This window comes from Saccopteryx leptura, chromosome 1, assembly GCF_036850995.1.
Source record: "Saccopteryx leptura isolate mSacLep1 chromosome 1, mSacLep1_pri_phased_curated, whole genome shotgun sequence".
In the NCBI taxonomy this organism is placed as follows: Eukaryota; Metazoa; Chordata; class Mammalia; order Chiroptera; family Emballonuridae; genus Saccopteryx; species Saccopteryx leptura.
The window spans coordinates 54,086,588-54,110,083 of NC_089503.1; the positions used below are offsets into that span (position 1 = coordinate 54,086,588).

Genomic DNA, 23,496 nt, shown 5'->3' on the forward strand with positions numbered 1-23,496 from the left:
CAACAGAGGAGAGGCTGCTTAAATGGAACCCCTGCAGAACTAATGTGGCAGGCACAAGATGTTACTGATGATTCCCAGAAATAAAAGTCTGGTGAAGGGAGATAAAGGAATAAGAGGTAGAGATGTATGTGACTGCCAAAGAACCACATGTGTGCTCCCTAAGAGTGTGTACCCATGGAGAACCTCATGGCAGGCTGTGTCAGCTAGAGGAAGAAATAGACTACAAGAATGTGTAAATAATGAAGGCAAGTTGAATACTTATTAGATTGTACCTAAGTGCACTGTTAATAAAGGTATTGTAATAATCATAACCTGCATGTCTTTTTCTTTTCTTTTTTTTCTATTTTTGACAGAGACAGAGAGAGAGAGAGAATCAGAGAGAGGGACAGATAGGGACAGATAGACAGGAAGGGAGAGAGATGAGGAACATCAATTCTTCGTTTCAGCACCTTAGTTACTTACTGATTGCTTTCTCATATGTGCCTTAACAGGGGGGCTACAGTGGAGTGAGTGACCCCTGCTCAATCCAGTGACCTTGGGCTCAACCCAGCAACCTTGGGCTTCAAGCCAGCAATCTTTGGGCTCAAGTCAGCGACCATGGGGTCATGTCTATGATCCCACGCTCAAGCCAGTAACTCCGTGCTCAAGCCAGTGACCACTGGGCTTCAAACCGGGGTCCTCTGCATCCCAGTCTGAGGCTCTATTCACTGCGCCACTGCCTGGTCAGGCTGTATGTCTTTTTCATATGAATAACTGTAAACCTGCTTTTGCCCACCTCTGTATTTTATGTACAACTAGGTCTTCCAAAAGTTAGTGAACCCGTCTAGAAATGGATCATGTTACATCCACCTTCACAGATCCAGCCTCTTGTTTGTAGTGTCTTCTCTTCTTTCCTATTGCAGGAAATACTATTCACTCAAACTAATCAGTGGTTTGGCCAATGTTTTAATCTTCATCTCCTAGCCATATTCCCACTACTCCATGAAGGTAAATCATCTGGGGCATGTTAAAAAGTCAGGTTCCTGGGTTTCACCCTGATCCTAAAGAATCATATTGTTCAGGGGAAGAGAACCCAAAACTGTATTACTAACAACCGCCCCAGGTAATTTTTATAATGACAGAAATTCAGAAAACACTGCTGAGTATAATTTAGGTCAGGGAATTATCAAATGCATCCTAAGCTAGATGCTTGTTCACCCCCCCTCCCCCTAGCTGAACAAGTGTTATTCCAATAGGACCTGTTTTTCTGAAGCCTATAACCATTTGAAAGGAAAAGAAGGAAAATGTGCTTTAGATATAGAAGTATTTCAAGATGGCTTTTTGGAACTAGGAAGAAAGCCTGGAGACCTAGTTGTATAGAACAGATGAAAAACCCAAATTAGGGAGAGAATCTGTTTAGTACAGAAGCACCTAATATATCCTAGGAGCTGTCAGGTCTTGTATGTATAACTCAATATGAAGTTAATCCTGACATTTGTCCTTACAAAGTAGGTTTCATTATCTACATTTTGCAGGCTAGGAGACAGAGTTTCAAAGAGGTCAAGTGACAAAAGTCACAGAGCTAGTAAACGGAAAAGCTCCCCTATATAGTGTGATAGTTTATTCACTTAAATATTTATGAAATGTCTCCCATGTACCCTGCGCCTTTCTTAAACACAATTCATCATGTTCTCTAGCAGCCTTTAAGCTTTTCTTTCTTTCCTTTTGTGTTCTACAGTTTCATCATGATGACTCTAGGTGTTGATTTCTTTCACGTTTGTTGAGATTCATAGGATTTCTGGAGTCTGTGGCTTTACTTTCTCACTAGAAACTTCCTTAAGCTCTTTGTCATGTGTCTACTAACAGGAATGAGACTTTTATAACATAACGATCTCGGGGGTGACATCTCATCACTTTGCCACATTCTCTTGGTTAGATTAAAGTCATAGGTCCCTTCCCCTACGGGGTGGGGAGAAGTGGCTACTTTAGAGCCTGCTAACCATAGTCTCCTATTAGACTCCCTACTTTGCCTGCCCCTAGTTTGATCTCTGTTCACTGGGAGCCACACTGACAAAGCGAGAATTTTATTTGGAGAATATACAAATCCTTTCAGGTAAAAGCAACTCCCCTGTCTTCTTACATTCTTAAGTCTTCCCTTCATTTTTTGGCATAATAACTCCTTATTGTTTTTTTGGATTTTTTGTATTTTTCTCAAGTGAGAAGCAGGGAGTTAGAGAGATAGACTCCCGCATGTGCTGAACTGGAATCCGCCCAACAAGCTCACTAGGGGGCGATGTTCTGCCCATCTTGGCTGTTGCTCCATTGCAACAGGAGCTATTCTAGCGCCTGAGGTGGAGGCCATAGAACCATCCTCAGCACCTGGGCCAACTTTGTTCCAATGGAGCCTTGTCTGCGGGAGAGGAAGTGAGAGATAGAGAGAAAGGAGAGGGGGAAGGGTAGAGAAGCAGATGGGCGCTTCTCCTGTGTGCCCTGGTCGGGAATGGAACCCAGGGCTTCCACATGCCAGGCTGATGTTCTACCACTATGCCAACCAGCCAGGGTGATAACTCCTTATTGTTTTATCACTGGAAAGAGCCCTCTGGATTGGGTGCTGGACGGGGCAACTTGTTGCTTTAAGGTGACCCCCCTCTGGATCCACGGACCTGCATATACGGACACAGGACGGAACCCTAGTGCTACTGGCTCTGTCCATGGTGGCCCTAGGATGGGAAGAAAATGGAGCTGGCAACAGAAACTAGAGGCAAAGGGGTCTCCATGGGTAGTGGTACTGGAACCCTGGGGAGCAGGCCTAGGGAAAGGCTTGACCCTCGCACCCTGGAGGTGCAAGCAACTTTGCCTGCTACAGCTCCCTCCTCCCTTCTGAGAGGTGCGGTTGCTGTAGGACTGTGGCCTGTGCCCTTGTACACAGTAGTTCTGCAAGTGAACAAGTCTGGTATCACCCACCAAGGGCCCTTCAGTACCTGCCACCATTCTTTCACAGGGTGAGAGGGTGGCTTGCATTCTTCCTGAGGGATGGGACTTGCCTGTGACGGTTTCACTCTCTGCTCTGTCATATTGTCCAGGTTGACTGCCGGCAACAGTCTCATGTCCTGGGCCCACACTTTTGTGTGGGTGCATCAGGTGTCCCATTGTTGGATTTGCACCGACCTGCCTGCAGCAATGGCAGAAGGGGTTCCCTGGTGTATCACCCCTGCCTCTCTCCAGAACTGGACTGAGTTGCACGCCTGGAATGCCTACCACACGAGTCCTGAGAGGAATGTGCCTCGCCAGACTATTGAGATGCTGCTCCGGAACTGGGGAAAGTTGTGTATAACGGTTGGGGGTGGGTGGCAGGCATTCATGTGGAGCTTTTGCAGGTAGCCCCTTTTTATATAGAGCAGCACAATGACAGTGTGCCCAACCATACCATGGGCTGGCCGCCCACAGACTTGTGTGCCAATCTCAGGGTGTCTCTCACCACGAACCACTGGTGGGATCAGAGAAAGCCTACAGATTTTCTTCCAGGAGATGGGTTGTGAGTCTGTGGCAGGTATGGTTGGCCCTGCCTGCCAGCTCACTGGCTGCTGTACTTGGGGTCACTCATTTATCTATGGCAAAGTAGTACAGATATTGGCACTGAAGCCCCAGAACTGGGACCCTGTGTATCACCGCTAGCATAGGGAGAAGAGAACTGCCTCTGGTTTTTACTTTCTGGCTTTCTTTGTACCAGGGGGTGGGGGTGGCACTATTGATATAGGATAGCAGGTTGAGTTGTTGGCCCAGCACATAGTCCAAGCCTTGAATGTCACTCACCACTCCCTGAGTCTTCTCCTTGATAAGGCTACCCAGATGTAGAAGGCAGTCTTGCAGAACCGCATGGCCTTAGATTTGCTTACTGCAGTGCAGGGCAGTACTTGTCTCCTGGTGCATATGGACTGCTGTGTGTATGTCCCTGATAATCAGCAGCTGATCTGAGGGACTTTGTAGGAGATGGATGATGAAGTGTCAGCTATCTGGGCCCTGTCAGAGGACCCTCTCTCCCACTAGGGGGAGAGCCTGGGAATGTCTTGGAGATGGGCCTTGCTTATTTTAGCAGGCATAGCAGGGGGACTAGTAGTAGTCTGTTGTTTCTTCTTCTGCTGTTGTGGCCTCTGGACCCAAGGGAGTGCCCTGTGGGGGAAGGCCAGGTATCCAAACTCTAGGGGGTGGGTGGAGTATGAGAGCCCAGCTACGAGCTAGAGCCCGGAGTGCCTGCGCAGTAGCTATGCCAAAAGGACATGACCCAGAAGTAGAAGCGTATGAGCTGTTGCTCCCACAGTTATATAACCTGCTGCCTTATCCATAGTTTACTTCAGCAGAAGGGGTTCACGCATGCATGAATTCTTCTGCATGATATAAAACTGGCTTTGGGAAATGAAGTGTGTAGCAGCTTCTGTAACTTTCTCTCCTCCATGTTGACTCCTCGTTCATTCTTTCCCCTTGACACTGCTTTATTTCCCAAGAAACTCCTTGACCCTGATGCATCTCTTCATCGATTTTAAAAAAATGTTTCCTATATTTTGTCCAGTTTTTCTCTTTCAAGTTGTTTTCAGCGGAGGGTTGATTCATACAATCTAGCACACCATTAGTGGGAGAAAAGAAGTCCTGCTTTAGTGGTTAGAAGATTCACTCAGACTGTTGTTTGAGAAACAGTCTGTAAGGATACAAGTGTAGAAGCAGAAAGATAAATTAGTTAGTTATTGCAATAATCCCGGTGAGAGATGATGGCGGCTTGGTGTAAGGTGGCAATAGCACAGAAACTACAGAGGGGTGAATAATTTAAAAACAAATCCACTGTCTCACTAATGGTCTAGTGGTTAGGATTCTGTTTAAAAACAAGTCCTTCAAGAAAAAGTATTTCAGTTTCATGTCATAATTTTCTCTCAAGTGAAACTGTAAGGCTAGGACTGTGTAGAAATCCATCAGGATCCTGAAATCTACCAGGTGGTGCTACATTCCAGTACTTTTTACCCTTTAGAACTCTATCCTCCATTGTAACCATACCTAACAAACTGTTAAAACCCAATTTATATCTTGTAACTATGAGTTTTAGAGGACAAGTCCTGAGCCAGTAAGTAGTAAATTTCCATTAACAATATAAAAGATTTCTGGTTTTTCAAAGAGAAGACAATGGGAAGGCCATCTCTATCTTCAGAGTGTACCCCTTATAGAGTCCCCCAGAGGGAAGTCACCTACGACAGTCTGTAGCTTTGAGTTTGTGGTCTCAAATATCCTCCAAAGACTCTTCATTTCCTGGGCTTGCCAGGATAGTATGCTTTTTAGTAGGGTTTCTTTCATCCTTGGCTATCCTATCCTCTGGGCCCATAATAAGATTTCTTAGGTCACTGGCTCTCTGTGCTGCAAACTCTGCATGGTCTTTGTGTTTTTTCTCATTCACCACACATCATCTCCACCAGCCTTCTTCATTTAGGAAGCTGAGCCAGGTTGGCATAAATTTTCTTGTCTCACCTCCTCTGCTTTTCTGCAGTATTAAATTAGGGTCACTCAGAGGACATTCTTTTTTTTTTTTTTTTTTACAGAGACAGAGAGAGTCAGAGAGAGGGATAGTTAGGAACAGACAGATGGGAACGGAGAGAGATGAGAAGCATCAATCATTAGTTTTTTGTTGTGACACCTTAGTTGTTCATTGATTGCTTTCTCATATGTGCCTTGACCGCAGGCCTTCAGCAGACAGAGTAACCCCTTGCTGAAGCCAGTGACCTTGGGTTCAAGCTGGTGGGCTCTTGCTCAAATCAGATGAGCCCGTGCTCAAGCTGGCGACCTTGGGGTCTCGAACCTGGGTCTTCCGCATCCCAGTCTGACGCTCTATCCACTGCGCCACCGCCTGGTCAGGCTCAGAGGACATTCTTATTGTCAGTCCACCCCCACCCAGATTTCATACCTCAGCCTGCAAGCCCCCTTCTCTCCACTGTGGTTGGACCTCTGCCTTCCTCTCTGACTTCCTTTCATTCCACTTTAATCCCTGGTTATGTACTTTTCAGCCTTCTGGGATGTTTTGTTTCCAGAAAATGCAAAACTCATTCCTCCTCTAGAGCCTTTCCCTATTTCATCTGCCTGGAAAGCTCTTCCCTTAGACCTTTACGTAGCTGGCTCCTTCCCACAGTTCCAAAGACTGAATCCTCCCTTGAGTTCAGCATCGATAGATTAAATAAGCACCTAAGTTACATGGATTAGAAGAAAGGATAAACACATTCTAAAATAATAAAGGAGGGCCGGCAAGCCAGTCCAACAGATTAGATGGATGTAGCACTGCCTCGCTCCTGAAGAACGAAGGAGTGATCATTCCACACCTCCGAAGCAGCGAGTCCTTTCACAGCTCTGCTAGGGTCTGAACAGCTGTGCTGTCCCCCAGCCCCAATTCATATTCTGAAACCTAACCCCCTTGGTGATGGAATTAGAAAATGGAACCTTAGGGAGATTAGATCAGGAGGGCAGAGGCCTCATGAATGCATGAACGGGATTAGTGTCCTTATAAAAGAGAACAGAGAAAGCGCCCTTGTTCCTTACAGCAAAGAGATGGCCATCCAGGAAGCAGGTTCTCACTAGACGTCAAACCTGCCAGCACCTTGATCTTGGACTTTTCAACTTGCAGACTGTAAGGAAATAAATTTTTAGTGTTGATAGGCCATCTGGTCTATGTAATTTTGTTATAGCAGTCTGAACCAACTAAGACCACTCCCGATTTCTGAAATGATTGTTACTCTGACGACTCTCAGGGATGATAGAGAGGGATCTGGAGACCCAAGGACCAGGTGAGGAGCATCTGCCTTTCTGGACTCTATGGATGAGGAGGGAATGATTTTTGGGTCTGCGACATCTTTTGTGGACTCAGCAAGTCATTGGCTCCATCACAGAGTCATATCCTGCTATAATTATTTTTATTTCAGACTATACCAGATTCAATAAGATTGCAACCAACCTTAGTTTTTCTTGATTTATGACTCTGGGCAGGTCATTTCAGCTGGGATTTCACTTCTTTGCTTGTAAAATTCAACCACCTGAAGACCTAACCCATTTTTAAAATTTTATTTTTGACATCATCAGTGTTGTTGCAGAGACCAGATTAGAACAAGGGAAAGCACTTTCAAAGGTTTAGTATCACTGTGACTGTGAGTTAAGATTGTTACAGTTATTTGCATTTTGCCAGACTACAGCAGTTACAATTTAACCCAGCGTCTTCTAAATCACGCTGAGTGAGAGCCTGCTGTCATCAAAACATTAGAATCAAGGCTCCTGGGGGCGGAGGGGCAGCTACTTCTGAATCCACAACTATAGGTGTTGTTCCTGTCCCTGGCGGGGACCCCCCAGTGCTGCTTACTTGCCCTGCTCCTAAGTTCTAGCTTTCTCCTGGGTAACTTGCCATCCTCCATTTCACTTTCTTCTATCTTCTTTTTGCCCGTCTATTCCCAATGCCAGTTGATCACTGACTCAATGCCCTGTCTCTGGCCCCTTGTTCTCCTTCGCCCAGCCACTCTTCTCTGCATTTCCTTCTCCCCTCTCTCCTGCCCCCTGTCCTGAAAGCCCCTGTTTGCCAGGGACCCTTTGTGCTCAGCCTTTCCCTCCTCTCCTCTCAGCCATTTGCGGCCTCAGTCGTTTCTGGGTGCTGGTGGTTCAGGATCTCACCTTCAGATATTAGAAGTTCAAAGCTTTCACATAAGGGCCCAGTGGGTGGGGAGAGGGCGGTGCCCCGCAGCACCTGAGAAACACACAGATCTGATTCCCCTGGGGCTTATAGGGGAAAGGCAACCTATAGGTGAGTACAAAGGGGAACCCAGTGTATTGCTGGTTGAGTACGGCAGGGCCTGCCTTGGGAACACCTCGCATTTGCATCTCCTTCTGAACTGGCTTGGGTCAGTCTCTCCTTCGCGCCCCGAATTTGAGAGGAATTATGGCAGGCGAAGAACAGACAGTGGAGACCTAGTACCCATCCGTGGGTGCATCCTCCTTGCCCATGCTCTCTATACAAAACAACCAATTTGTAATTGTTTTTATAATGTTAAATTATAATTGTCATAATTAAAGTGATTATTTGAAGAATGCACTGAATATGCTGATAGTGAAATTGTACTCCCACAAGCACCAGCAGTATTTGCTCCCTTAAAGGCCCAATTTTACCTCCCAAATCAGCCCATCCGGTGCTGGATAATTCTATAGAAAGGCTTCCCAGGAACAATTATACTTTAACACTAGCCATAAAATTTAGCTCTCTTTTTAAACCTACAAAACTACTAAGAACTACAGTAACCCCCCCTTCCCCACTTCCAAATACGGTATTTGCGATATGAGTGAAAGTGAGAGGAAGTTAGGAAATAGAATTTCTTTGTCTACCCTAGGCCAAAATGTATAAGGCGTCCCCATCTTCTGTGCTCTGTCATCCCTTGGGCAGCACAATGAGGAGTGCCCCGATGCCTTAACTGAGTTTAAAGGGATGGTTTTGATTTTTTTAAAAAACTTACACTTGACACACAATATTAGTTCCAGATGTACAGCATAGTGATTAGACATTTATATAGCTTATAAAGTGGTCACTCTGGTAAGTCTAGTCCTCATCTGACACCATACATAGTTACTGCAATATTTTTGACTATATTCTTTATGCTGTACTTCACATAAAGGGATTTTTAAAAGGCATATATCCTCACCTGACCTCTGGTGATGCAGTGGAGAAAGGGTCAATCTGGAATGCTGAGGTCGCCGGTTTGAAACCCTGAGCTTGCCTGGTCAGGGCACATATGGGAGGTGATGCTTCCTGCTCCTCCCCCCTTCTCTCTCTCTCTCTCTCTCTCTATATACCAATTTTAAGAAAGGGCATACATCTGCAGAGATGGTGAGAAAAAGAGGAGATGACAACATTTTGGAAACTGAAAAATAGATGAACAGGGGTCTAATGACTTTGTGGACCCCAGGAAGTAGAAATCTATCACTGTAAGGGTAAGCAAAGAACCACCATGAGTAAATGATAGAGCCCTCAAAAGACTAACTAATTGGTGGCTCAGAGTATCTCTGGAAATGGGGTAGAAAAGAAAGAAAAGAAGACTGGCTGGAATCTGTTGAGAAGAAGGTAAATTTTTAGAGCCCTTCCCTGACTCTCTGCTGCTCTTCTTACCAGGCAGAAGCAGGAGATCTTTCTGGAGAAGGTAAAACTGAGGGTCCTTCAGGGACAACTGAAGGCAGGGATACCATAATACAACAGGAAGCCTAAGTGCACACCTGCAAACTAAATGTCTAGTCAGCCCGACCTGCCCCACCCACCACATAGTATTCTTTTCCCACCGCCTCCCCAAATGCTGGAACGTCGGCCTTTATTCTCTATTCAGGAAACTGGAAACTTTTCTCTAGAAGATCCGACCTGCCCAAGAGAAAACACTTGAAGGTGCCAACATCTGGAGTTCCACAACAAACAGCCTAACCAGATCACCTTACAGTGAAGTGACAAGTTGAGTTTCCACTACTCAAAACTTTTTTTTAAAATTTATTGATTTTAGAGAGGGTGGGGGAGTAGGAAGCATCAGTTCCTAGTAGTTACTTCTCATATGTGCCTTGATTGGGCAAGGCCAGGGTTTCAAACTGGTGACTAGAACTTCTAACCAGCTTTTATTTTAGTCCTCCACTGTTAAACCAAGTCCTGTTCTACTGTGAACAGTACTGACCTGTATAACCAACAAAATTCCAAAATACATAGCCACTATGTAAAGTAAATGATAAGAAGTCAAATGATTGGACTTTATAAGGATAACAACTTCAAAATATTGGTAAAAAAATTCCCAACCTAGAATATATACCTGATTAGACTATGAATCCAGTGTGAGGGTAGAATTAGACATATATAGACATAAAGCTATTAAAACTTTTCTTTCTTTCCATGAATCCCTTCTTAAGAAGTTATCAGAATATGTTAGGGCTGAGACAAAGGTAAAGTGAATGAGGTGCTTTTTTGCCTTGGGTGCACAATTTAAAAGGGTATCAAAAAATTACTGATTTGAGTAAAGAATATTTTGATGCAATATTAAAAATAATAAAATTAATGGGAAAAAGTCCATGGTTAACAAAAAACTAAAATATTAAATACAGGCCTGGGTTAAGGTGAGTGAGGCCATGTCATACAAGTGCAGGACTGGATCCCATCTTTCTTTCTTCCTTCCTTCCTTTATTTATTTTTTTAGATAGAGAAGGTGGGGAAGAGCGGGATGCATGAACTTATAGTAGTTGCTTCTCTTCTGTGCCTTGACCAGGCAGGCTTGGGGTTTTGAACCAGTGACCTCAGCATTCCAGGTTGACACTCTATCCACTACACCACCACAGGTCAGGCTGGATCCCATCTTTATTATATATTTTTGATATTCTTTTTAAAAATATTTTAAAGACTTTATTTATTCATTTGAGAGAGAGAGAGAGAGAGAGAGAGAGAGAACGGGGGAGAAGCAGGAAGCATCAACTCTCATATATGCCTATAACCAGGCAAGCCCAGGGTTTCAAACCAGCAACCTCAGCATTCCAGGTCGATGCTTATCCACTGCGCCACCACAGGTCAGGTGATATTCTTTTGCATATACAGGTCAGCCTTACTTAATGTGGGATAGTACTAGTAAAGATACAGGTACAAGGAAGAGTGTCATTGGGAATCACCTTGGAGCATGGTTATCAATTACAGTAACAAAATTATGTTACAATTGTATTGGGTGGAAAGGGGGTATAGGAGTGTGTGTGTACCTGGAAGGATGGCTGCTTAAATCATTGGTCATTGGTGATTGAACTCAATCTCCTGATCCTCTCCCCTCCTTGGAGATCAGGGAGTGGGACTAAACATTCCATCCCTCTAATCATTGGTGGGTTCCTTTGATGACCATCTGCCATTCTTAGGTGACCTAGAGGCTTTCCAAAGGATGTCTCTTTAACATAACAAAAACACTTTTGTGGCTCTCCACACTTAAAAAGTTCTAAGGATTTAGTAGCTCTGTGCCAAGAAGGGGACAAGGGTGAAGACCAGATATATATTTCTTATTATAAAATTCACAATATCACCAAAGTTAATGTAATCATATCCATTTTACAACTGAGACTGAGACTCACGGAGATAACGTGCACAAAATCACACAACTTATAAAAAGTAGGACCACTGCCCAGCTCCTCAAGTCTTGAAAGAAGGCAGCACAGCATGATGGAGAGAGAAAAGGTTTTGGAAGCAGATACCCGAACTTAGTTCTAGTCTCCATTCTAGCTGCAGGACCTAAATTTCTCAGCTTCACTTTCCTCCCCTGTCAAGTGAAGAAAAATGTTCGGTAGAAGAGTTTCGAAAATTAATTTTATTCTCTGAATTAATAAAAATAACAGAGAAGCACATTTCACCTCTATGCCCTCCATCACCCCACCATCTAGACCCAGGCTCAGTCATCTTCCTACTACATCATGCTCTTCCAGCCCAATACAGAAATCAGGCAGAGGTATGAATAACTATGACAGAAGAGGGAAAGCAGTCAGTACTGTATGAGCACACAAGCTTTGCTAAGATGGCCAAATAGAACTCAATGGAGGTGAGGTAGTTTATTAAATCTGAACCTGAAATGTGTTTGTGTGTGTGTGTGTGTGACAGAGACAGAGAGATAGAGGGATAGACAGACAGAAAGGGAGAGAGATGAGAAGCATCAATTCTTTGTTGCAGCACCGTAGTTGTTCATTGATTGCTTTCTCATATGTGCCTTGATTGGGGGGCTCCAGCAGAGCGAGTGACCCCTTGCTCAAGCCAGCGACCTTGGGCTCAAGCCAGTGACCATGGGGTCATGTCTGCGACCCCATGCTCAAGCTGGTGAGCCCACACTCAAACTGGCAACCTTGGGGTTTTGAACCTGGGTCTTTTGCATCCTAATGCGATGCTCTATCCACTGCATCACTGCCTGGTCAGGCTGAACCTGGAATGTTTTGTCACATTTCAAGAGATTGAAAATAGGTGGGAGGCTCCCAAGATTCCGCATGAGGGATGTATAAGTATTCAGTAGATGAGAGGGCCGCACAGTGTATGAAATGGCATTATTTAGGCCATGCCTATGTGCTAAACTCTAGGCTAGCCCTCTCCACAGTACTTAAACTGACAATCCAGATTGAGGCTTGATGAGCCCTCCCCACTCCACTCCCCACTGTCATCTGGTGGTCATCAGGAGCTCAGGTCCCAGCTGGAGGGAACTGACCCTCAGCAAGGCTCGTATCCTTCAGAAGAAATGGTGGAGTTGAGAGGCTGGGAGGGCTGTGAAGCCTGTAGACAACCCTACTCCTCCCTCCCCACCTGCCATACAGGAAAAATTGGCATGAGAGAGAAAGGCCCAATATCTTGCCTTTAGCTCCACAGACCAGTTGGGATTCTATTTTTATACAACACTGTCCTGGTTGACAGCTTGGAATACCTTCTCCCTGGGTTTCTCCTTCATCCTGCCTCTTGCAGCCAGAGCCCTGTAGAAAGGATGGAAGGGAGCTGCCTCAGGGCTGGCAAACAGAAAACCCACTCTCCTTTCTCACTGCCCTTCACTCCATCGGCTTTTGTCCAGCATAGTTTGTGGGTAGATGGTAGAGGCATTATTAGCTGTGAAACTAATGAGGCTAAAATTTCAGGGCTCCTCACTCAGACATGCCTTTTCCAAGGCCCAGGTCAGTCTCCTAGCAATTTTGTGTCTGTATTTTTGTATTCTTTTTCTTTAAAAAGGGCTCCTAATTTTACAAGTTCCAGACACCACAAAACTTGGCTTTGCTCCTGATGGGTATGCCTCCTTTGCCATCTCCATCTCAGTGTCTACTTTAAGAGGGTTATTTCTGTCTTGTTTTTATTTATTGTATGACCATAAGCAGTTTTCTTTTTGCTCTGGATCTCAATTTGCCCATTTGTTACAAGATGAAATGTCAAGAAACCCCTCTCCCAACATACCATATCTCTGATTATGCCTGTGTGTCCCATTGGTAAGCTCATCTGTTCTTCCCTGTTTGTCATTGTGTGTGTGAAGAGGGTAATGTTGCTTTCTCTGAATCTCTGGGGCTGAATCAGTCTTGTAGTAAAAAGGGAGCCTGGGCTCTGGGACACCTATTCAGGTCCAGCTCTTCCCACCCCCCCTTTGTTGTTGCTGGCCAATGAGTGTGCTTTTGTGTAGAAACTTGGCTGGGTTCTGCTGCCAGAGAAGAGTGCATTGAAAAGACTCTACTCTTTCTTATTTTTTAGGTGAGAGGAGGGGAGATAATGAGGCAAACTACCACATGCGCCCCAACCGGGATCCACCTGGCAACCCCCATCAGGGGCTGATGCTCAAGTACTGAGCTATTTTTAGCACCTGAGGCTGATGCACTCCACTATGCACAGAGTTATCCTCAGTGCCTGGGGCCACACTGGAACCAACTGAGCCACTGGCTGCAGGAGGGGAAGAGGAACAGAAGAGGGAAAGGGAGGGGGGAGAAGTAGATGGTTGCTTTTCCTGTGTGTCCTGATTGAGAATTGAACCTGGGATGTCCATACACCAGCTGACACTCTATCCACTGAGCCACCTGCCAGGGCCAGGCTCTACTTTTTAATTAGCTTCTGTACACCTGTCATGATCTGACCCCTTGTGTTTCAAACACACATTAAATAAACTGAGTCTCATTATACAGTGCTTCCTCTTTTATCTTTTCATTAAATATTTAATAAGCATCTATTAATATAGTTAGTACCTTAACAATGATGCCACTTTGAGAGAGTGTGCTTAGGACTCATGTGCTGTGGATTTTCTACCTACCACCCTCACCCCCATTCCTGGCTATTAACTATGACATGGATGTGCAGGTGGGTTCAGGATGACAACCCAGAGACAACACAGCCTCTTTCAGCCTCAGACCGTGGGCTTTTTGGCATGGGTTCCAGCTGTGCGTGACCTGAAAGGGAAGACCACAAAACCCCATGCCCCCTTTCTGTCCCCAAAAAGTCCAGAAGAGAAGTTTAGGAGGAAGCCAAGTCATTTATTATTTCTTGAAGAGGTTGGGGAGGAGGGGGCAGGAACATAGCATTTAACAGGAAAAAAAAATAAAGGAACTTCTCAGTGGAAAACAGCCTATTGGTCAGGGAGCAGTGAGATTAGGTTGGTGTTCCCAGTGCTGATTGGGGAATGGCACTGTGAGGTCAAACTGGGGCTCCCTGAAGCATCTCAGGAGTCAGCCCAGTGCCAGGCTCCAGATTCTCTAGTTCCCTGGTCGGCAAACTGCAGCTCGCAAGCCACATGCAGCTCTTTGGCCCCTTGAGTGTGGCTCTTCCACAAAATACCATATGCAGGCACTACCTCAATAAGGAATGTACCTATCTATATAGTTTAAATAAAAAAAAAATGGCTCTCAAAAGAAATTTCAATAGTTGTACTGTTGATATTTGGCTCTGTTGACTAATGAGTTTGCCGACCAAGGCCCTAGATGAATCAATGCCATTACTATCTGTGTGTAAGAGGCAGGCCTCCCCTGTCACAGAATTCCCACTATGGAATCTGGGATGCAGCATCTCTACCACTAGGGATGCTGCGTCTGAGTATGCCCAAGTTCACTGCCATCTTTCTATATGCCACACCAAGTGTGCCTTGTTTTCTGTGTGGGGGTCCAGTTTGTTTATTTTGTGTCAATAAGTCACCTTTTCTGGTGCACTGAGATTAGTCCATGCTTTTTGTGTCAGTTGGTCTGTGTCTCTTGTGTGTCTGAATGGCTCAGTGCTTGTAAAAATATGACTGCCCTGCCTCACCTCCCACTCCACCCCCCACCCCCTTCCTCAGCCAGGCCCCAGGGTGCTGATGGTGGTGTAGCTCAGCCTAGACAGTGAAGCAATGGAAGGGGTGGGAGGGTCCTCATCTGGAAGAGGCCTGGGGCGAGCTCTTGGAGGCCGGGGGCAGCAGCGAGCACACCTGTCAAGACAGGCCTGGCGAAAGCGACGGTGCATGAAACAATAGACTAAGGGATTGACACAAGCAGAGACATAGCTCAGCAAGTGGATGAAAGAGATGGGTGCACCGGACAGTGCTCGGCGTGCTCCAGGGCCATCGAAGGCCCGCCACGTGTTGGCGCTGTACACTGGCAACCAACATAGGAAAAAAAGAACAACGATCACCAGCAACATGCGCACCACGCGCTTCTTCGCCAACAGCTTGGCTTGGGTGGGCCGGTGGCCAGATCCTGGTCCAGGAGTGGGCGCAGTCAGCGCAGACAGCTCCAGCGCGGGCCGAGAGCGTGGAAGCTGCACGTAACAGCCATCGCCGTCCTCGCCAGCCAACCGGGTCTCTGGCCTGCAACGCCCGTTCGGAAGGGCAGCACCTGAGCACAGACAGTGGGCGCTCAGAGCAGAAGGCTCAGTCCTTTCAACCTCCAGACCAGCTCTCACCTGACCCTCTCATTTTCAGCCTCTCCTCCGGTTCTCTATTTTCTGCCCCACCTACCCTAGGCCCGCCCCTTTACAAAGTTCTGCCCCTTATGGATTTCACCCACCTGATCCCGGCCCACCAGGCAGCCCTCCTTGGCTCCGGACTCTGCTCTGGCTCTCGCTGTCACTGTCGCCATCAAAGCGAAGCCCTAAGTAGAGCTCTCGGGAAATAAGTCCGTATGCCACAGCCATAACCACACCAGGGATGAAGAACAAGAGCAGGAGCAGCAGTACCGACCTGGAGGCAGAGCACAGACCAGTCCCGCGGGTCTCTATCCAGCCATAACCACAGATGGAGGAAGAGCCAAGAATTGATGTGTCTGGGATTTGGGGTGCTGCTTGGAAGGCCTAGGGAGCTGCAGAGAATCCCTAAATGGGAATCCCAGGGTGATGGGTGCTGAAAGGGAACTGGAGTGGTAATTGGAGCATCTGGAGGAAGATTCTGGGGAATGGTCCTAAGGATCTGATGATGGTGATGGAAAAGGGGTTCCCAGGAATAGGCAAGGGGCACCCTCACCAAGTCTGGCGAACCCTCGCACTGGGCCAGCGATGCACGCATTGCAGCACACGAGGCCCCACTGGCTGCACGACGGTGTACACGGGGTAGGGCACCATGAGCAGTCCGGACAGCATCCAAGTGGCCATGATCACACGAGCAGCATGGGAGCGCGTCTGCCACACGCGCGCCTGCAGTGGTCGGCAGATGGCGCTGTACCGCTCCAGGGCGATGGCCACCAGGCTTAGCGTGGACACACTCACAGACACCCCTAAATGAGGGAAGAGGAAGGGGTCACCTAGGAAACCTGAACTACACATTCACCAGTGTGAGTTTCTCAATTACCTCTGCGAAATACCCCGAAATCAGGCAAGGACTATAGATGAGAAAAGGGGCAAAGGGGACAGGGTGGCTCTCTCACCTACCCATGAGGTAAGCAACTGCCTTGCAGACGACTGTGCCAAAGATGAATGTGCCCATGAGATTGGGAAGGAGGGTGAAGGGCATGCAGGCCACAGCCAGTAGGAGATCGCTGACCGCCAGTGAGAGCAGGAAGGTGTTGGTGACAGTCCTCAGGCGGCGACTCAATCCCAGGACCACGATGATCAGTACATTTCCTCCAACACTCATCAGAAAGATCACAGCATAAAGGGTAACCCTAATTGCAAGTTCCAATTCTGGGCAGGAAAAGGAAGAGGTGGCAATAGGGGGTCTGGCCTCCACTAGGCCAGACCCCCCAATCCTACTTATCCCCAACCCCCACTACCCAGCCAGATCCCCTGCTTCTCAAGAACTGCACCCCCCCCAGCAAATAGTGAATTTGAGTCTTTTATCCTTCTAATCCTTGAGGTTTAATTAACTTGGCCTAACTCTATCCTTCCTTAAGAAATCTGTCTTTTCTAAGGCTTTACTCCACATGTCTTTGCAGCCAAACTTCTTGAAAGGGTTGTATGCCATCTTGCTGTTCATTTCTCAGTCCATTATAATTCAGTGCCCTATCTGTCCTCCTATCACTAGACACTTTTTCCCAAGGTCACTAAGCTTTAACTGCTAAATCAAAAGGTCTCTTCTAAGTCTATTCTACTTGAACCCCCTGTAGTATTTGACAGGTCAGGCTATGCCCTTATTGACTAAAAACACCTTCCCCTACTCCAGACTGTCTGCAACCCTTTAGCATGCACAGATTTTCTGAGTACTGCCCTTTTCCTCCTTCCATGTCCTCCCTGCAATGCACCCACTTAAGCTCCTGGATGAGTCAGTTTCTTGAAGGCATCATGTGCATTCATGACTCTCCCTTCCTCACATTGGTTTCTCAGCCTGGAATGCTCTTTCACTACCCCTTCCCCGCCCCCCCGCCACACCTCCCATTGCAAACTTGTTTTTGTTTTTGTTTTTTCTTTTTGTATCCGGTGAATTCCTATTTACCAATGTCCTTAAGGCTGAGATGAAATGTCTCCTTTTCTGTAAGGCCTTTCTAGACTTCTCATTTGGAGTTAATCTCCCCTTCCTCTGACCCATGCAAGTTCCTTACACATCTATTCCTTACACATCTATTACAACCCTTTTTTACTTTCTGCCTTGTATTTTAATGATCTCCAAACATTCAAACATTTATTCTCACTCAACAAACACTTATGTGCCAGGCACTGGGGAAGAGATGAACATGAAAAGAGGGAGGGACACTCAGATATGTAAACAGATAATTACCATACTGTGTGATGAGGAGTAGAGGTTGAGGAATACACAAAATGCTATGGAAATTCACAGGAGGGACACTAGATTAGAGTTGCTGGGCTAGACAGAGGATTGACCCTATTCATTTGTGTCACTGACTCTTGGGAGATGGATTCATCTTTGGGTCTCTATCAAAGGCAAGCAGACCCAGACAAAGCTGAACTGAATTAAACTGGCCCAGTCACACATACCCACATACCCATGGGCTCAGCATGAAGAAAACTGGAGCTTGAAGGGAAAGAGGGCAGGGGCAGAGCCTTCTAGGTTGGTGGGAGGGAAGGACTCACAGTGCAATATTCTCCTCCTCAGCCCATACATTGGCTTACTTTTGCCTAAGCCCCCAAAGTAAGCTGTTTTCTCATCACAAATACCAACTTATTCAGAACTGTTGTAGATGTCAAATAAATGCTATTTATGAGATCCCCAAACTAAAGCCAGAAGTGGTGTTACTTGCTCAGAGCACACAGTAAAGAGCAGAATCAGAATAGAAGCCAAGTCTCCAGATCTCTAAAGTGCTTTGCCTCCCGCTGCTCCCTTCCTCTTCTGTCATTCATCTTGCTGCCTCCTTCTCCCAATCAAATCTCAATCTGGGCTTCTTTCTCCCTCTTTGTTCTCTATCATGGCATTACTCACTATATTATGATGATGTTTAATTCTCCATCTCCACCACTAGACAATGAGCTTTTTGAGATCAGGAGCAATGTCCATCTAGTTGTCCAGCATATCCCTAGCATTTGGCATAATGTCCCTCAGAGAGGAGGTGTCAACACATGCTTGTTAGTGAATTTGGAGTTAATCTCTGTCACTGTGTACAAATGCATCTGCTTTGTCCTTCCTCATCCATTCTTCACCTCTGTGCCTTTAAAGCTTGAGCATGCCCTCTCCTCACTTTGGAGACAGAAGTAATATTCAAGTGGACAATATATATATATATATATTTGTTTGTTTGTTTGTTTGTTTTTTGTATTTTTCTGAAGCTGGAAACGGGGAGAGACAGTCAGACTCCCACATGCGCCCAACCGGGATCCACCTGGCACGCCCACCAGGGGGCAACGCTCTGTCCACCAGGGGGTGATGCTCTGCCCCTCCGGGGCATTGCTCTGTCCCGACCAGAGCCACTCTAGCGCCTGGGGCAGAGGCCATAGAGCCATCCCCAGTGCCCGGGCCATCTTTACTCCAATGGAGCCTCGGCTGCGGGAGGGGAAGAGAGAGACAGAGAGGAAGGAGAGGGGGAGGGGTGGAGAAGCAGATGGGCGCTTCTCCTGTGTGCCCTGGCCGGGGATCGAACCCGGGACTCCTGCATGCCAGGCCGATGCTCTACCACTGAGCCAACCAGCCAGGGCCTCAAGTGGACAATATTTAAGTGAGTGTAAATGTGAGATGTCAGCCTGTTAAGATGTTAAATGAAATGTTAATCTGATTTGAGTCTTTAGAAGTAATATCTGAATGTGTAAGAGTAATATCTGGAGGAGGGTTACTTAAGTGAGAATAAGTACTAATTGTGTATTGATAATAGTAAAATGAAAATGAATGTTTAATGGGTGAGGAACATCTAAATGATGTGGATAATATTAGTGTGAGTGTGGGTGACATCTGTTTTTCTGTGGGTATCATCTAAGTGAACATGGGTAACACTCAAGTCTGTGTGAATTATATCAGAATAGTGTGGGTAATATCCACATTTCAACTGGTAAAAATGGAGTGAGCCTGGGTAACATGTACCTGTAGGGGTCATTTATGAATGAGTTTAGCTAACAGAGTCCTTGTGGGTAACTTCTGATGGCCTGTACAACATTCAATTGTGTGTGGATAACTCCATCTGAGTCAGTGAGGCCAATCCTTAGACATGCACTCTGAATAGCTTCACAGTTTGCTTTCTCCAGGTCCCTTGGTCTATTCACTATCTCTGCTATCTTCTGCACCTTCAACCCTCATGCACCTTTCTTTCTTTGCCAGGATTTTAAATACTATATTGGTGTTCTTAAGGGTTTTGTCCTAGTACCTTTCTTTTCATTCTACACAAAATTTTATCTATTTCTATGGATTCCCTTACCTCTTCTAAGCAGAGCCCTTTGGAGTCTGTGTTTTGAGCTCATACCTCTTCCCACGCTCCAGACCCTTGGGTTCAATAGTTTATGGGGCAACCCCACCTGAGTATAACATCAGCATTTAAGCTCAGCAGGTTTTAAGTTGAATGAATTTATTATCTCCTCTTTCAAACCTGATTCTGTTTCTTTGTAATTCTTCTCATTATATGGCATCAATATCCATCCAATTGGGCCTGACCTGTGATGGTGTAATGGATAAAGCATCGATCTGGAATGCTGAGGTCCGCAGTTCGAAATCCCTGGCTTGCCTGGTCAAGGCACATATGGGAGCTGATGCTTCCTGCTCCTCCCTCCTCACTGTCTCCCTCCCCCACCAAATGCATAGTTAAAAAAAAATCCATCCAATTGTCTAAGCCAAGCTAGAAACCTGGATGTCATCCCTTGACCTCATCCTCCCTCTGCATTTCTCATAAGTCTCTAAATTCTGTTGGTTCCACTTCCAGAGTGCCTCTCAAACCTATCCTCTTCTCTCCATCTCCACTGCCAGTACCTTAGTCTAAGCCAGCATCATCTTTCAGCAGGACCAGTGTAATACAATAGCCTTCTAAAGTGCCCACCCCCCGACCCTGCCTTCCATGTCTTGTCCCCCAGCCCCTCCTCTATGCTACAGAATAAACCTTGACAGTACTACTGAAACTTCCAGTCATTCCTATAAGGCTCTCTGTAAACTTTTTAAGTTGGTCTTTATTCCGAATGTTCATTATTTCTCTCTTGTGGTATATGTTTAAGGCACCCAGAAACTTGGACACGCTGAACAAAACCGCCATGGACTTAGACTTTGGGCTTTTACATATACTGTTCCTCTGCTAGGGATGCTTTTTGCCTTTTCTGTCTGCTCACTTGGCTGGCTCTCCCTCATCTTTTTAACCTTTCTACTCAGTTCCTGCTTCACCTTCTGAGGAGGCCAACTTTGATTCCCAAGGCTAGGCTAGGACAGAAGTGCTCCTCTTCTGTGTTCCTACAGTCCCCTCAAGTCGCTCCCCACTTTGTGCTGTACTTCCCTGCTTACCTGTCTGTCTCTTCCACTCAACTGTGAGCTCCATGAAAAATAGGAACTGTGTCAGTTTTGGTGCCTAGTGCGATCTCTGGTTCAATAAATATTCATTGAATGAAAGAATCTAAGTGAAATTGTGTAATAACTGGTCTCAGAATGCATGCATATTTTGTCCTGTAAAAAAACACTTGAATTAAAATTTATTGCTACTTTACTTTTGTAGGGTTGGTAGTAATTTCCTTCTGTTTAACACTATTTCTTCTCCTGAAATCTCATTTCTTCCTTTTCTGCCTAATAAACTCAGTGTCAGGACCCAGCTTTCCAGGTTCCCTCTGTGAAGTTCTCAGACCCCACTCTTTTTTGGGTGCTGATAATTCAGATCCTCTTGTGAAACTTCCCATGCTGACTGTGATTTTCCCATTGGCTTTGTTTCCCCTCTGACTTGACTATGGACTGATGAGTGTTCGGATGGGGTCTAGTTCATCCTTGTGTCCCTGAAGCCTAATCCAGGGACTACAGTTGCCTAGTAAACATTTAAGGAAAGAAAAGGCACAGGAAGCGGGAAAATATATCTTGAGCCAGGCCATCAAAAAAAAAAAAAAAGTAGGATGTTGACTGAATGGGAAGAATGAAAGTTATTTTGAGGACTGGGTGAATGGATATCATCAAAAGGGGGGGGGGTGAGGATGTGGTGGCACTAAGGGATGGGGTAATAATGAAGGGGGCAGCCAGGCGCTAGGAGGGTGAAACCCAAGGAGAGACAGGTAAGAGAGGAGGCTTGGAAGGCATTTAGGGGCAGAGAAGAAAGACATTCAGAGCTTGAGAAGAATTCCAAGTTGGGAGGCAGGGGGACTTGAGGATGAGTGAAATGAAGACAGGCAACTCTAGGGAGCAGCATGCAGCCCACTGTCCACCCTAATTCAAGTTTGAGGATCTCTTTGGGGAAGGCTAGGGGTTGGGGTGGGGAGGGAGACACAAATGATAAGTCTAACTTCCCACTCAGGTCTTCCAGAGTGCTCCCTCCCCCAAATATCCTGCCCCCAATCTTGTCTCCCTTCCCTTCCCTTCCCTTCCCTTCCCTTCCCTTCCCTTCCCTTCCCTTCCCTTCCCTTCCCTTCTTTCCCCCAATCTTGTCTCCCTTCCCCTTTCCCTTCCCCTTTCCTTTCCTTTCCTTTCCTTTCCTTTCCCACTGTGGTTCTGTGAACTGTAAGTACACAGAACTATACTGATTGGCAAGAAGGTCCTTGGTTCCCCACCCTCTGGGTCTAGGAGGGGCCTGGGTTTTGGGGTTTACGGGAAGCTCTGGGTGGGACCAATGGACCAGGGTGTGAAGCCGAGATGGAGTTTTATGAGCTGCAGGGGTAAAAGTGGCGGGGAAGCTGTCTGGGGACTGAGGGAGTGGCCTGAGAGGATGGTGTGTGAGCGTTTGAGAAGGAGTGTGGGGGAAGTGGGTTCCTCTACTCGTGTTGTGGGGTGCAGTGAGAAGGGGTTTTTAGAGGGGACTTAGGGAGGCACCCACCTCGTGTCCCGGCTCCACGGATGCGAGGGGGCTCGCAGCTGAGGTTGCCCGTGCCGCTGTGGTTGAGAAGGAGTGGCCCAGAGCGGCACAGGGAAGCCCCTGGCCCGGGTCCGGATCCTGGCACGCTCCGGTTCAGCTTCAACAACTCCATGGCCCTGGCCCAGCCGCCGCCTCCCTGGGCTCGGCCCTGCGGGCTCCCGCGGCGGCTCCAGCAGCTCGAGCTGCGAGTCCGCGGAGGCGCCCGCCCCTCCTGGTCCCGCCCCCAGACTTGGCCCCTCGCCCTCGGCTGCTCCGCGGCGCTCCCGCCGGGGCTCGAGTCTCCTAGGCTCAAAGAGGCAGCTGTCCCGCCAGGTGATCTCCGCCCCTCCCCGGCTCAGGACTCGCCCCCTGCCTGGATCTCTCCGCTCTTCGCTTCAAGATTTCCTTCTCTCCCACTCCTTGCCCCACCGCCCCCGGCTCCGGGGATTTCGTGTGCGTGTGTGTGTGCGTGTGTGTTGGCAGGGTGGATGGGGCTGGGGGTGGATGGAGAGGTTTCCAGGAGGGAGGTTGCGGCTGCCAGGGGCTAGCATCTTTCCCTGATGGTGGGGGGGTGTAGAGGTGACAACTGAGGCGGAGGCCACGTGCTGGCTCACCGGCTGCAGCGCTGACGCCGTGGCCCACGCGGAGCGCCGCGGTGACAGCACTGTGCTATGCCGCAGTGGCCGGACACTATGTCTACAGTAGTTCCCTGCAGCTGGGTGTCACGGGGCTGGGGTAGCCCCTGCACCTGCCTCTGCACCGGGCACCTGCCTTTCCTGCCCGCCGACAGGCTCCCCTCCCCCCCCCACACCCCACCAACTAGGCTGCCACTTAAAGCTCCCAAGAAACCGCCCCAGCGGGCAAAGATGGAGCGGGAGAGGCAACGTTTGACCCCGGAAAACCTTGGCAGGGAAAAGGGCGGTGGGGGTGGGGGTGGGGGTGAGAACTGCCTAGTTTAAATTTGGTTCAGTGGTGAGATGCACCCGGTTCCTACTGGTTGGGCAGAACAGATACCTATTTTTTTTTTTTTTTTTTTTTTGAGTTCCAGGAAGGGGTTGTTAACATGGCAATTGTAATCAGGGTTCTCTCTAAAGTGGGCGCTTGGGCAGCTGCTCAATGTGGAAATCACACATTTACATTCCATACTCTTTAAATGTTTATCTGCTCAACAGCGTATTCTAAGCA

The 23,496-nt window shown here is 47.1% G+C and overlaps 1 protein-coding gene across 1 annotated transcript; it reads right to left on the reverse strand.

Annotated features, from left to right (window-relative positions):
* Nucleotides 1–13,986: 13,986 nt before the first annotated feature.
* CCKBR (cholecystokinin B receptor) lies at nt 13,987–22,522 on the reverse strand. Its single transcript, XM_066360601.1, has 5 exons — nt 22,294–22,522; nt 16,364–16,615; nt 15,960–16,209; nt 15,508–15,680; nt 13,987–15,336 (listed from the first exon to the last, which is right to left on the reverse strand). The coding sequence occupies exons 1-5, from the start codon at nt 22,442–22,444 to the stop codon at nt 14,798–14,800; spliced, it is 1,365 nt and encodes a 454-aa protein (XP_066216698.1). The 5' UTR covers nt 22,445–22,522; the 3' UTR covers nt 13,987–14,797.
* Nucleotides 22,523–23,496: the final 974 nt, after the last annotated feature.

Excerpts from the sequence above, each read along its gene's own strand:
- CCKBR (XM_066360601.1), bottom strand. The coding sequence starts at position 22,444 with ATGGAGTTGTTGAAGCTGAACCGGAGCGTGCCAGGATCCGGACCCGGG. Across the intron at positions 16,616-22,293 it reads CCGTGGAGCCGGGACACGAG|AATTGGAACTTGCAATTAGG; the intron begins GTGGGTGCCTCC and ends TTTCCTGCCCAG. Across the intron at positions 16,210-16,363 it reads GGCAGTTGCTTACCTCATGG|GGGTGTCTGTGAGTGTGTCC; the intron begins GTAGGTGAGAGA and ends TCCCTCATTTAG.